The 16,205-nt window shown below is 34.1% G+C and overlaps 1 protein-coding gene across 1 annotated transcript in view; it reads right to left on the reverse strand.

The window, feature by feature from the left end:
- Positions 1–15,806, reverse strand: part of LOC133179074 (protein GPR107-like) — a 42,864-nt gene extending 27,058 nt beyond the window's left edge. The window contains exons 1-4 of the mRNA XM_061313795.1: positions 15,665–15,806; positions 3,973–4,110; positions 1,365–1,415; positions 1,074–1,183 (exon numbers count right to left, since the gene is read on the reverse strand). Coding sequence (XP_061169779.1) covers positions 1,074–1,183; positions 1,365–1,415; positions 3,973–4,110; positions 15,665–15,781 — 416 coding nt within the window. The 5' untranslated portion in view covers positions 15,782–15,806. The remainder of the gene's footprint in view (positions 1–1,073; positions 1,184–1,364; positions 1,416–3,972; positions 4,111–15,664) is intronic.
- Positions 15,807–16,205: the final 399 nt, after the last annotated feature.

Consider the following 16,205-nt stretch of genomic DNA (forward strand, 5'->3'; position numbering starts at 1 on the left):
ATGAGATGTTTTAGCTAATAACTTAAAATACATATATGATTAAAATTATAAAACTTGTAGCTATACCATATTTCCCAGTATTTCCAGGGAAATAACAGCAATTGCTGGGAATTACCATTGTTCCAAGCATTCTGGGAAATATGAGTTTTTCCCAGCTTTTTTCTACTATCACAAAATGATACCCCTGCTATAATATATGAGTATAATATGCCAAGTGGATTTCTTTTAAGTATGTAAATGAGATTCTGTGAAAGTTCTATTGAATTTCATTAAGGGGTTTGGGAGGAATAGTGTTTAAAAAATGGGTACCCCCTTTATTGAGTATAATGGCAAAGTATATGTTTTGATATGGGAAACCCAAAATATCTATCTGACCAAAATGTAAAAAAAAAAAAAATCACACAGTGGCATATGTAATATAATAGATTCTTTTAAAGTCTCCTTAAATTTTATTCAGTTTGCATAAAGCAAGAATATGTCTCAAATATCAAAGTCGATGGTCAAGGCAATCAAAACAAGGCATTCTTAAAACACCCCACCCAGTTGACTTTTCTTGTCAATGGTGCATACCAGCTGCTTCAACTACAATATTCCATATCATATCGTGCATCAATTGTGAAAACTTAACTTTAATTACTAAAGATACCATTAAGCAGATTAAAAGCTGAGCTGCTTTGAAAATGAATTTTTTTTACTGTAAAAGTAAACACATTGGATTGGAGTTATCTTAGTAAATTTTGTGAGAATACAAATTACGAAATTTAACAACCATGTGAAAAGTTTTTAGATGATAATACCTGTAATACTATATAAAATCATTATTCATACTCAATTTTATTACTTTAAAAAAAAATCACATAATAAATAACCCTTTGAAAGCTTTCTTCTGTACATTAAATTAGAGTGAAAACACAACTCATAAATTCTTAATGCTGTAATTATTGCAGAACATCTTCGCTAACCATACTTCTGAAATTAACCCCCCCCCCCCCCCCAAAGAATTACAGAAAAAACCTAATTAATTTATATACATGTATGCTAAACAAAGAAAACTGAATGCTTCATGTACTTACTGCTTGCTAGAAAATTTTATCCTGAAAAAGATGATGGACATGGTCTTCTCTTTGAATATGCTGGCTGGGTTGTTTAAAGAGAGTATACAGTTCTTCCCTTGATTATCCTCCTATAGAACAGAAAGATTCTATCACCTGGTCATGCAATGTCAACACAATGAGTTCTTCAAACGTTTTAGCCGTGAAATGACATTTCAGTTTCTAGACTTTTAAGTACCGATGTAATGTGAGACACCAGTATATATGTATATAAATGTATTGTCCATGAGGAAAGAAACTAAAATTTCTCACCAAATAGGAAGCAATTCCACTGCTATCACTTTTATCTAGAGTAAAGCCAAACTAAAAAAAAAAAAAAAAAGGCCCATGGGCCACATCGCTCACCTGAGCACACTGGCTTGGCAAAAGCACAAATCAGTTCAGTATTGTAAAGATTAAAGGTTGAATTTTAAACTATCTGATGATGCTTCCATGTCAATATAACAAATGGCTTTGTTGTACTTGAGATTTAAAAAAAAAAATCCCATATATTCCTTTGTAAAAATTTGATCCTCCATTGTGGCTCCTCCCTATCCCAGGGGTCATCATTTGAACAAACTTGAATCTACACTACCTGAAGATGCTTCCATATCAATATGACTAAACATAGCTTTTCTGTTCTTGAAGAGAAGTATTTTTTCTATATGTTCTTATGTAAAATTTTTGATCCCGCATTGTGGCCTGACCCTATCCCCGGGGCTTTCAGTTCTTCAGAAGAAGATATTTTCCTATATATTTCTATTTAAGACTTCAATCCTCCATTGTGGCCCCACCCTACCCCCAGGGGTCATGATTTGAACAAAATAGAATCTACCCAACATGCGGATGCTTCCATATAAATATGACTCACTATGGCTTTGCTGTTCCTGAGAAGAAGATTTTTAAAAGTTTTTCCTATATATTTCTATGTAAAACTTTGATCCTCCATAGTGGCCCCTTGTGGCCCCACCCTATCCCCGGGGGTCATGATTTGAATAAATTTGAATCTACACTACCTGAGGAGGCTTCCATAATAATATGACTAATCAGGGCTTTGCTGTTTCTGAGAAGAACAAGACTTCGATCCTCCATTGTGGCCCTGCCCACCCCCGGGGGGTCATGATTTGAACCAGGGTTGGCCGGGAAATACCAGTGGTGGGAATTACCAGTGGTAAATACCGGTATTTCCCGTCCCGGGAAATACTACAAATTTTCTCTAAACTGGGAAATATTGGGAAATACTAAGTTATTAGAGTTTTTTTATTTCTCTAATTCATTCAATCTTATACATAATTTAAAAATAAAATAAACATAAAAACAGAAGATGAATAATATGGAATATGTGTCAAATTGCTATATAACATATTCAGAATGTATCACCTACTCCAGGTCCCATACCCAAAAGCATTCTGAAACATTTCCCCTGGCTGTACAAAAACTGAAGTTTTTCAATTCAAGTTTCTTTTCAGTTTTGTAAAATTATTAAGTTTATTAATTATAAATCCAAGAACAACAAAAAAAAAACTTGTTTTCATCCTTCTTTAAACACTGTAGTTATTACAAACAATCATGTTGTTTTAAAAAATTGCTCTGGACAGTTTTGTGCTCCTGTTTTGAGAGATAATTACCTTGAGTAAAACTAAAGGCTTCTTCTCAGATTTGATATTCATACCATACTCTACATTTAAGAATTTTCTTAGATCCTTCTTTTGTTACATAAAAACCCAATTGGGATCTTTGTGTTCATTTCATGGACCTTTATAGACTACATCTGACTCAAGCACTCATGATTGGTATATGAATATACTGTGTTATGATTACATGTATATAAATTGAATTACTTGGAAACCAGAATTTTTTAAATCGGGAACAGTGATACCAGGTAGATATCTTAGCCAATAAGGTGTACTACATGTCAATATGAATAAAATATGTACCTATTTCTTATTTCCCAGTATTTCCCGGGAAATACCAGTAATTCCCGGTAATTACCAGTATTTCCCACCGTCCTGGGAAATACGAGTATTTCCCAGTTTTTTGCCAACCCTGATTTGAACAAACTTGAATCTAAACTACCTGAGGATGCTTCCATATAAATATGACTCATCATGGCTTTGTTGTTCTTGAGAAGAAGATTTTTAAAGGTTTTTCCTATATATTTCTATGTAAAACTTTGATCCTCCATTGTGGCCCGCCCTACCCCCGGGGGGTCATGATTTGAACAAACTTGAATTTACACTACCTGAGGATGCTTCCATATAAATATGACTCATCATGGCTTTGTTGTTCTTGAGAAGAAGATTTTTAAAGGTTTTTCCTATATATTTTTATGCAAAACTTTGATCCTCCATTTTGGCCCCGCCCTAACCCCGGGGGTCATGATTTGAACAAACTTGAATCTACACTACCTGAGGATGCTTCCACATGAGTTTCATCTTTCCTGGCCCTGAGGTTCTTGAGAAGAAGATTTTTAAAAGATGCTATTAATTTTTCACTAATTCTTTATTATCTCCCCTTGAAAGAGGGCGTGGCCCTTTATTTGAACAAACTTCAATCCCCTTCACCCACGGATACTCTGTGCCAAGTTTGGTTGAAATTGGCCCAGTAGTTTTGGAGAAGAAGATGAAATTGTGAAAAGTTTACAACGACAACAACAACGACGACAGACAGACAACGGACAAATTTTGATCAGAAAAGCTCACTTGAGCCTTCGGCTCAGGTGAGCTAAAAAAGATATTGTAAGAACATGAGATAATAAAACATTTAGTGTATTTGAATTTTTGTATACATTTCATCTGAGATCTGACTAAAACAGTCTGAACATTCAATCATCCAATTCAATAATTAAATGTTTCGTGAAAAAAAATTAAAAAGATCTTACCATTGCATCCACCATTTTCCCATTGTCTGTCATATTTACTCCATTTAAATTATATCTAAACTGGGTGATGTTAACTTGTAGAGCTCCCTCTTTTAAAAATCCAAATGTACTTAGCCTTACAACTCCTCTATCATCATTCTGAAAGCATAATCATAAACATTAGAATTAGTGACAACTTGTGTAGTTACATTCCATTTTACCTTTATTCTGGTGCATTAAAAACATCTCAACTTACAATAGTTTAAATTAAAAAAAAAATAACACAATACATTATCTTCATTTGAGACTAACAAGATTTAACTTACCAGACAACAGACAAATTTCAATCAGAAAATCTCACTTGAGCCTTTGGCTCAGGTAAGCTAAACTAACAAGAGGCCCATGGGCCACATCGCTCACCTGAGCACATTGGTTAGGCAAAAGTACAAATCAGTTCAGTATTGAAAAGATTGCCTTGGGGTTGGGGGGGGGGGGGGGGGGCTTGAATTTTAAACAACCGGAACCTTCCATGTCAATTTAACAAATGGCTTTGTTGTACTTGAAAAGATTTTTTTTAAAAATTCCCATATATTCCTTTGTAAAAATTTGATCCCCCATTGTGGCTCCTCCCTATCCCAGGGGTCATCATTTGAACAAACTTGAATCTACACTACCTGAGGATGCTTCCATATCAATATGACTAAACATAGTTTTTCTATTCTTGAGAAGAAATATTTTTTCTATATGTTCTTATGTAAAACTTTCAATCCCCCATTGGGCTCCACCCTACCCCTGCAAAGGCGGATCAAGGGCCGGCAAGCCGGGTGTGCCCCCCCCCCCCCCCCCCCCGTTTTAATTTTTTTTACATAGAACTTATATGTCCATTATCCTAAAATCAAGAAAAAAAGATCTCTTCTTTGTAAGAATTCATCAGCTTCCCGGACCCCCACCAGGGCCTTGCTCTAGACCCACTGGGGGCTTCAATGCAGCCCCCAGACCCAATGCCTCTACTGCCCCCCCCCCTTTATGAAATTCCTGGATACACCACTGCCCCGGGGGTCATCATTTGAACAAAATTGAATTCACACTACCTGAGGATGCTTCCATATCAAAATGACTTAACATGATTTTCAGTTCTTGATAAGAAGATATTTTCCTATATGTTCCTATGTAAAATTTTCAATCCCCCATTGGGCCCCACCCTACCCCCGGGGGTCATCTTTTGAACAAAATTGAATTTACACTATACCTGAGGATGCTTCCTTATCAAAATGACTTATGATCATGGCTTTGTATTTCTTCAGAAGAAGATATTTTCCTATATATTTCTATTTAAGACTTTGATCCTCTATTGTTGCCCCAACCTACCCCCCAGGGGTCATCATTTGAACAATACAATCTACACTACCTGAGGATGCTTCCACATAAATATGATCAATCAGGGCTTTGCTGTTCTTGAGAAGAAGATTTTTAAAGGTTTTTCCTATATATTTCTATGTAAAACTTTGATCCTCCATTGTGGCCCCACCCTACCCCCGGGGGTCATGATTTGAACAAACTTAAATTTACACTACCTGAGGATGCTTCCATATAAATATGACTTATCATGGCTTTGTTGTTCTTGAGAAGAAGATTTTAAAGGTTTTTCCTATATATTGCTATGTAAAACTTTGATCCTCCATTGTGGCCCCGCCCTACCCCCGGGGGTCATGATTTGAACAAACTTAAATCTACACTACCTGAGGATGCTTCCATATAAATATGACTCATCATGGCTTTGCTGTTCTTGAGAAGAAGATTTTTAAAGGTTTTTCCTATATATTGCTATGTAAAACTTTGATCCTCCATTGTGGCCCCGCCCTACCCCCGGGGGTCATGATTTGAAGAAACTTGAATCTACACTACCTGAGGATGCTTCCACATGAGTTTCATCTTTCCTGGCCCTGTGGTTCTTGAGAAGAAGATTTTTAAAAGATGCTATGAATTTTTCACAAATTCTCTATTATCTCCCCTTGAAAGAGGGCGTGGCCCTTCATTTGAAAAAATTTGAATCCCCTTCACCCATGGATGCTTTGTGGCAAGTTTGGTTGAAATTGGCCCAGTAGTTCTGGAGAAGAAGATGAAAATGTGAAAAGTTTACGACAACAACGCCAACGACAACAACAACGACAACAGACAACGGACAAATTTCGATCAGAAAAGCTCACTTGAGCCTTCGGCTCAGGTGAGCTAAAAAAGTCTGGAAAACGGTGAACTATAAGAACTTTTCAAAGTCTAAGGGCCGTAACTTTTGTCAAAATAGGTCAATCATCAAGAAACTCGAAATGGATCTGTAAGTCATTAGCATCAAGGGACATAACAAAAATCAGCTCATTATCTACAAGCATAGCAAAAAAAGTTTAAAAAACAATAATTAAATTAAGAATTAGAAATATGTCCATGGAACATGAATGCCCCACCCAGGATTCATTAGTAATGCAACATAAAAATTTGTATTAGTGTATAAAGTTTAATGAAAATACTTCATTTAAAACTGAGCTTAGTACACAATTAATAATAAAGTCAAAGGTCATTGGGAAGGTCAAGGTAAAAAAAAATTGGACACAATCAATAAATTCTCACCAGTGCAAAAACTTGCATAAAAAATATCTGGAATAGTTTCTTTGAGCTAATTATAAACAAATTTGAGAAAAGTGATATCAAGGTCAAAGGAAAGGCCAAGGTCAAAAATGTTGATGAAGTAATTTTAGTGCCTTAAATCTAAAGCAAACTAGCATGGCGCGGCGCCATGCCCTTTTCTCTCGGCGCCATGCCCTTTTTTCCAGCGCCATGCCCTTTTTTCCTTGCAAAAATAAATAAATATGCCTAGCAGAGGCAAGATGGACTAGCGGCTTTGTTTATTCAGTGCATGCTGATTAGCTCCTTTGTTTATTTAATGCACGCAAAGGTGTGAACTCAGGACAGGAAATCACTTCTCGCTTGAACGCACACAGCCACCTGGCCAGGTAACATGCCTCAGGCTGTCAGGGTATAAGAGATAACACGAGAAAATATCATTTGATTGCATTGATTATGCAAGAATTAGCCCAATGTCAAAGATAGATTAATTTGTAAATTAAAATGTTACACATTTTAAAATCAGGATCGTTTTTTTTTTTAATTGAAAGTAGAAAAAACGGAGTTGATGAAGAAATGTGAAAAATAAAACTGCTGAGGAATTAAGTCAACTTACAATGTACAGTACCAAAAAACTGAATATTATGTGTGAAATGGGCTAGGAAACAACAAAGTATGAAGTTAGTTTCTTTCATTTCAATGTTCAAGGATTCTGTGTTCTAACTTTTTGAGTTGACACCTAGAGCTCAATGTTTCTAAGCCAGAAAAAAATTTAACCAATTTATATATTATTTCAAGTTTAATTTTTTGGTATGATATCAGTTTTCACTTGATTTTTTTTGTAGATTATTTTCAAAATAAAGAGAATGCCCTCTTAATTTATTATCCAATTAGCCCCCCCCCCCCCCCTTTGCAATTTTGTTCTGTTATTACCTCATACACAAATAACAATATTAAAGCAAGGAAAAAAAAAATCATACCCCAAACTAAAATAATTCTTGAGCAAGTGACAAAAAGATTCACACCTATTACTTTTTAAGCATAACCTTGATAACCATACTAATTTCTTGATTAAAAAAATTGAATTTAAATTTTGGCAATAATTGTCCTCTCAGTGTGTATTAAATGAATTAAGCTGACAGATTTATAAATTTTTCTTTTAGATACTTGTATAACTAAAGATTTCAGTATTAAATAATAATTAGAGTACAGTGATAAAGAAAATATTTATAATTTCAAAGACGTTAAAAAAGTGCCCTCATGAAAACTTGTCGCGGCGTAAAGTGCCCTTTTGATTATTGGATTACCATGCCCTTTTTAGGGTCTGGATTTAGCACTAGTTGAATAGCTTTCCTCAATAAGTATTAGCATATGAAGTTTGATAGAAATTTCTTGATTTGCTTCTTTGTAATTTAGCTTAACACAAATTTGAGAAATGTGAGGTCAAGGTCAAAGAAAAGGTAAAAAATGTTGATGCAATTGAATAGCTCTCATCAATATGCACCAGGTATAAGCATATAAAGTTTGATAAAAATATCTTGAATACCTTGAAAGTTCTTTGAAATTAAGCTAAACACAAATCTGAAGTCAAGGTCAGAGGAAAGGTCAAGGTCAAAAATATTGATGCAGTTGAATAGCTTTCTTTAATATGCATCAGCATATTAGGTTTGATTAATATACCTTAGTTTAAGAAGTATTTTATTCATGATACACATAAATGTATATACAATGAATATGGATTGAACAGCAGGCAAAATGGCCTATATAAGTTCTCTCCATTAAAGATCAAGGTACAAATCATGAAATGTTACAATAATATATATCATAACTTTTACAAAGACATGTATTTTAGACTAATTTTTAAGGAGGATACAATGTACAAAATTGAAAAAAGAGGGGAATTGAACAATAAGGTGGAATAATGAAAGGAAAGAGAGAGAGAGAGAGAGAGAAAAAAAAAGAGGGTGGGGATAACGGAAAAGGGGAAGAGGCTCAGAGCCATATATGTATAAATTATGTACTTTCAGTGTACATGCTGCACATTAATGCTTATTACATTTTCACATTCTAAAATCTTTTAGTATTTTTTATAAAATTATGAACTTGATCAAATAATAACAAATTTTCTTTAAGAGATAGACAATCATAACCAGACAATACAATATTGATATCTCTTGGTATGTCATGATCAATCATATATGTAATCAAAGAGTTCCTGGCAAGATCATAACATGGGCATTGAAAGAAAAAATGAACAGAATCTTCAAAAGAATAACCACATTTTAAGCAATTAGGTGAACCAACTAAGTTATGATTAAACAAATCTGCATTAAGATTACTTGACAAGTTTCTCAACTGACAGTGGAATATATTTAATTTCCTTTGTCCGTAACTGTATAATTTTGATTTTATTTTATCATCAAGATTTTTATTTTGAATACTTTGTTTGAATTTAGCTACACTTGTTGCAGATTTCTTGCTATCTGGCAAATCATTCCATAACTTAATTGTAGATGGTAAAAAACTATTATAATATGCAACTGTTCTAGTGATTGGTATGTGATACAAATTACTATTGCGTAAAGCATAATTGTGTGAAACAGGTAGACACTGTTTAACCATATCATGCAAATATTCAGGTGTATAATTATTAAGTATTTTGTACATAAGTGTAAGCTTGTGTTTAGTTCTTCTTTCACTCAGTGTTTCCCATCCTAATTCTGTATATAAATTTTGTTTCGAAGAATTGCGCCTTAGTCCAGTAATGATACGCCCAGCCTCTACTTGTACACTTTCTAATAGATTACTCTGCTCCTGTGTACAATTATCCCACACTACATTACCATATTCTAAAATAGGTCTAATGAATGCAATATAAATTTTAATAAGGGAATCCCTGTTTAGTTTATATTTGAGTGTGCGAAGAACATTTAAACGTTGGCATGCTTTGTCATATATTTTGGAGATATGTTCGGACCAACCGCCATTGGATTGCATTATAAGTCCAAGGTGACAATGACTTTGTTTCTGTTCTATGTAGTTATGTGTGTGACCAAATGAAATTTGTGGATGTGATTTATTTGACCGTGTAAAATTAACATTTACAGTTTTATTAGGGTTAAAATCCACCATCCATTGTCTGGACCATTGTTTAATTTTTTCCAAGTCATCTATTAAAGAGATGGTAGGGGCTAATGTATCAGAGTCTACAATAACAAACAAAGAAGTATCATCTGCAAATAACCTAATTTGATTTTCTAAATTTACAGTTATGTCATTGATATATACTAAGAAGAGAAATGGTCCTAATACAGAGCCTTGTGGAACACCTGCATTTATACTTTCTCTAACTGAGGAGTACCCTTCTAATAAAACTTTTTGTTCACGATCAGTAAGATAATTTTCAATCCAGTCCAATAAATTTCCTGCAATACCATTTTGCTTAAGCTTATATAATAATCCCTTATGCCAGACCCTGTCAAATGCCTTTGATATATCACAGAATACAAATCTTACATCTTTACCCTGGTCTAAACTGCTTATAATAGTATTGTATATCTCTAGAAGTTGATTTACAGTGGAGTCTCCAGGTTGGAATCCAGACTGATTTTTAGATAGAAGATTATGCTCTAGCATATAGTTGTAAAGATATTTAAATATAATTTTTTCCATAATCTTGCAAAGAATGCTTGTTAAAGCAATTGGCCTGTAGTTTCCTGGCTCTTCAGGACTCCCTTTATTTTTATAGACTGGTGTAATATTTGAGAGTTTCCATATATGAGGAAGCTGTTTATTGGTTAATGATGTATTAAACAATTTTGCTAAGGGTGCAGTAATTGAAGGAATTATATTTTTTAGTATATGTGGAGAAATTTCATCAGGTCCAGGGGGTTTAGATGGGTTGATATTTTTTAATTGATCCTCCACATCTTGGGGTGTGATATGAATTGTGTTTATTGAATATGGTGGACCTGGCCCTTGTGGAGGTAATTGGGGTTCTGTGCTAACATCAATATGTGATATTTCTGCAAAGTGTTTATTGAGTATATTAGCTTTATCAATAGGGTGTATAAAAATTCTACCACTGGATTTTATTGGTGGGGGTTTAATATGTTTTTTAGAGAATTTAGTAATAGACTTTACAATTCGCCACCATTTCCCAGGTGGAATTGTTCTATCTAATATTTGTGAAGTAATTTTTTCTTTATAGACCTGTTTTGATTTACGTACCATACTTATTACTTCATTTCTTAAATGACGGTATTTACTTCACTGGTATTCGTTATTATTTTGTTTTGCCTTGTAATGTACTCTATTTCTTTGTCGCATCTTACATCTGATAGCACTTGTCATAAATGGTTTATCTGAAGGTCGAATGGTCACTACTTTTTTGGGTATATTTTTGTCAACATAATAGTTATATACTTTCATAAAGTTGTCATATATGTCATTAATATTGTGAGTATTAAATACCTCCCTGTCCCAATCAACATTTGACAAATCTGTGCATAGTTGTGTATAGTTAGCATTTGCATAATTTCTTATGTATCTTTTATATGAATGTTGCTTGAAAGTTTTAAAATGCAGATCAACACCAACTGGACTATGTGTGCTACAAAAAGGTGTTAAGACATTTACAGTTTCTATTCTTTCAACAGCATTGGTGATAATAAGATCAATACATGTACCTTTTGATGTTGAGAAATTTGTTGGTTTTGTAACGACATTTGACAGAGAAAAATTTTTTAACATGTGTTTAAATGCATTGTTACCATCAGCTAACATATCAAAGTTAAAATCACCTAATAAAAATATTGGTATTTCAATATTCAAAGCACTTTCTATGGATAGTGCAAGCTGATTCACAAAATCTGCTTTTGCACTTGGTGGTCTATATATAACACCAACTAAAAATTTATGATTGCCATTTTCAATCTCAACCCATATAATTTCAATATTGGAGGTAAATATATCATCACGTTTCTTAAAACTAAGGTTATTTTTTACATAAAGCATGACACCACCACCGTGCCTGTTACTGTCAAGTCTAACAGGTTCCTGAAATCCATCAAGTTCAATATCGTTATCAGTAATAGAATGATCTAAATGGCTTTCAGTAATGGCAACAATATCATAATCACATAACTCATTATATATAATGTCAATTTTAGGGAGAAGGCTACAAACATTGTTATGTATAATTCTTATATTGGAGTTCAATTTAGGACCTGGATTGGTTTCAATGCCTCCTATAATAAGTAAATAATATATTACAAAATTATAATATAGGGACATACCTTTAAAAATGCCATCCCTTACACATAGTTTTCCGCATGGTTGTGGGAAATAATATAGGTAAATCTCAGTCATTTGTGTCAAAAATGAAATAGGTATGGTCAAGAAATGCCACAACCATTATAAAATTAACAACTTTCACTTTGCGTGCAATAGAACAAATGTAAACACAGAAAGTGCAGTCTACTGAGCCTTGGGAAGTAGTTAGAACCGAGTTGAAAAAAATTGGTGAAAAAAGGTAGAACATAACAAATAAAAAGTATACAATATAAATACATGTATATACAGTAAAGTTGAAAACCATATTGATGTAGTATATGGCGAATAACAATAGCTATTCAGTGTGTTAAATACATGGCCTGGTTATGTATTTCGTTAATTAGTCTGCTCTGCGTGAAACATACAAGTAACCGTGTACAAGCGCTCCAGTAACCCGGAGTGTTTTCACACGTGGAATAGTGACAGATTTGCACCAAATATGCTGCAAGGAATTTCAACGTTTACGGCCGTCGAATGGTTGATTCGTATCGGCAAAAGTCAATACGTAAGACGTCTAGTCCCTATAGGTAGCATTAGCAGGAGTTGAGGTAAGTGGCACAAAATCTTGATGCAGTTCAGGAGACAAGGGATCACTTGGTGACTCAAGAAAAGTTTGTAGTTTTTGGAAGCCTTCATCGGTCTCTATGGTGATTTTTTTCTTCTTTAATGTCTTGACAATTATTTTCCCATCGTAGGTCCATGCACTATCCAGCTGATTGTTCTTTACAAGTTTCCTGACTTCAAATAGGAGTTTGGCTCTTTTCTTCGTGAGTGCCTCATTGATAAATATTTTGTATCTGTTGGATGGATTTTGATTAAAGTTCTTCAGATTCCGCTTGTTTCCAAACACTCTGGCTTTGTCACGGTAACTTACAAATTGCACTATAATATCTCTTGGAACATTATCATCCCTGGGTGGGCCTACTCTATGAGATCTGCTGATTTGATGTATTTCCATGGGTTTGTCTGAGGGAAGAATGAGCTGATTTGTAATCTTTAGAATAATGTTGTCAGTTTGTTCCCCTTGTTCCTCAGGTATTCCAGAAAATTTTAGGCATGTACGCCGTGAATACTGCTCCATACTATCTACCCTGTTCTTCAGTTCCTTCATTTCATTGTGTATGTCAGATATTTCTGACATGAAGTGCTCACTAATACACGACTTTATTGTAGGTTTTCCAAGAATAATGTTTATCACTTTCTTGGTGCTTTCCTCATCTTTGGTGAGTTGATCTAGCAGAGAATTAAGTTGGGATAGATCCTGATTAGTGTCATCTATTGAGGTAATATTTCCTGAGGATGTCCCTGACTCACTCCCTTCTCTGAATCTCTTATTACTAGGCTGTCTTGATTGTCCACTAGAGGATACAGCAGAATTTAGACCACTACCTTTTCTGGCTCCTGAGCCCTGACCCATGGTTTTGCTTGTAGCAAAGTTCTTGTTATTCTTAGGCTTACCAGTATTTAGAGACATTTTGACATATATCCTGAATATTGGATTTAAAGAGTATTTCAAAGTTTTGTAATCAATAAAAGTTGATTTACTCTTGCAGACCTGTTTTGCTATGGAGGGTCAGGTATCTCCAGTATAACTTCAATACTTTAGATAAACTGAGTAGATGTCAATATGGAGGTACAAAGATTATGAATGAATCACACAAAGAAAACTTTTTAACTCACTTTGTATATCACTCTATACTGGTAAATTAGTGTCCACAGATCATTTATACAGTTGTAGGATCACAAATCCCCTCCTCAAAATTACTCAATTAACCAATAACCATAATATTACACTAGAGCTGAAAAAAGGTCTACTCCATGTTTGACCTTGACCTTCACCTTCGAATTAATATACCTTGAATAGTTTCTATGCTAAACACAAATTTGAAGTCAAGGTCAACGTCAAAAATGCTGATGCCATTAATAGCTCTTATCAATATGTATAAGCATATAAAGTTTGATAAAAATATCTTGAATAGTTTCTTTGAAACTTGACTAAACAAAAATTTTAAAAAGTCAAGATCAAAGGAAAGGTCAAGGTAAAAAAAATGTCCATAATCTTGTTTCTTTCTAATTTTGTGAGCAGTTTTTAAATTAAATGTTGTGTAATTTGCATTGTTTAATTCAAATATGTTATAAAAATTGAATTGTCATAAATAGTTTTGAAGCTAGAGAAAAATGTGATGAGTGACATACCTTAACTATGGTGTCCGGATAGGGCCATTTGCAAAAGCTCAACAGCGCATTCAGAAAAACACGCCATTGCCCTAACACACAACATGCCGTCATGCTAACACACAACATGCCATCACGCTAACAAATCATTAAAAAACACGCCGTCACGCTAACACAAGTTCGCACAACATGCTGTCGCGCTAAAACACAACACCCTGTCACGCTAACACACAACTGTTAGCATGATGGCGTGTTGTGTGTTAGCATGATGGCGTGTTTTTCTGAACACGCTGTTGAGCTTTTGCAAATGGCCCTATCCAGACACCATACTTAACAATAGAATTACTTTTGTGTGTTGGCAATGAAGCAAAATAAACAAGGGCAGATAATTCTAATCTATATGCATACAGTGTTTTCCGTACTTCCGGATCATCTGTAGTTCCGAATCACTCTTGTGTATTATACATTAGAAAAAACCGTTGGACAAATTTATTAACATTATCGATATAAATATCACAAATGAAGAATAGGATACTATAATACTTCCAAGAAAAAATTTTAACTTAACATTGCACGATTTCGATATCTGAAATAGAGCATCCTAGAGACAAAGATGGGTGTTTGATATTTGTCTATTTACTTTATCTATGGAAATCATTCAACTGTGATACAGAAGGCAAGTAATTAACTGAATGGAGTTTGTAAAATGTTTACATATTATATTTTCTACCTCACCATATAAAAGAATTTAAAATCAAGTGCGTAGCTTACAGTAATTGCATATCACATCGTTCTACAGTGATATCAATCACTGTTTTATTTATCATGAACTACAGGGTAACCCATTGAAAAAAAGTGTACATTTTCTATAAAAAAAATGTGCCGTTTCTGTATTCATTTTCCATATAATTCAAAATATTACTAACCTAGCTGCAGAACTGTAGCATTATGGTTTTATATTTTAGTCTTGACCATAACGCTACAGATCCTGTAATGCAAATATTGTGCAATTTACGGTGCAAGATTTTCTGCGCACTTTGGGGATGTATTTCGCCACTTTCCAGCAACGGTCAATCAATGACCTTTCATTCCCTAATTCTAGACATATTCTATAACCAACCTGTATATTTTATCCACCTACTAACCCTTTATAATCGTCTCTATAGACCAAGAAACTCACTTGTTGTGAATTTTATGCCACCTGACGACAAATTTCAACAAGCAAGTTTATTGGTCTGTATCAAAATACTTAAAAGCAATAACTTTTGGTTAAGTTTTTGTTTTTCTGTATCCCCAATGTTTAGGACATTTATCCCTTTGGAAGATAATTAACTTCTAAACTGCACAAAGTTATTAAATTCAATATATGCGGATTTAACAATACAGTATCTATTGCTGTTTGTTTTTTTTTTTTGAATTATAATTTAATATCCTATTTGGGATATTATATCCCAAACGGGTTACTATATACCATTTGGGCGATTGGTCCCAAGCTGGTAAACCTGGTAAGGGGTAGAAATAGAAAATAGAATATTTGGTTGGTTACATACATGTACATGGAGTTGTATGATTTCTTTTTCATGATTACCTTAAGGCTTAATTTGTGTATTCTTCCTGACGCCATATAAAAGACACATGAAAATATTAACAGTCTTGTCATTAGTGTCTTCTGATTCCGACTGTTTCTTGCTACTCCGACTTCCATGTTGGCGATCACTCCGTAAGTCTCATGTTTGGCAACACACGATTGGCTTTCAATGAACCAATGAAAACTATTCTTAAATATATCGGCTTTACGCGGTATTTTTATTAAGGTCTTCCGTCACAACGGAAGACCTTCTACTGATTCTGATGGTTAAGATTATTATTAAGGTCTTCCGCTCCAGCGGGAGACCTTCTACTGATTCTGATGGTTAAGATTATTCTTATTATTCTTTTTTTTTTTTTCCTAGACGCCAACTTTGAGACCTCATATCTTGCTCATTTCTCAACGGATTTTGCTCAAATTTGCAGGGTTTATAGATGTTACAAAACTCTATCAGAATGCTTTCAAACATTTGAAAAATTCACTTCCGCTTTTGGGTTATCTCCCTTTAAATGAAAATTTAGGACGCTTCATTTCCAGACAA

The sequence above is a fragment of the Saccostrea echinata genome, unplaced genomic scaffold (genome assembly GCF_033153115.1).
Source record: "Saccostrea echinata isolate AGI-Se365-2 ecotype Australia unplaced genomic scaffold, CSIRO_AGI_Sech_v1 ptg000004l, whole genome shotgun sequence".
Taxonomy (NCBI): domain Eukaryota; kingdom Metazoa; phylum Mollusca; class Bivalvia; order Ostreida; family Ostreidae; genus Saccostrea; species Saccostrea echinata.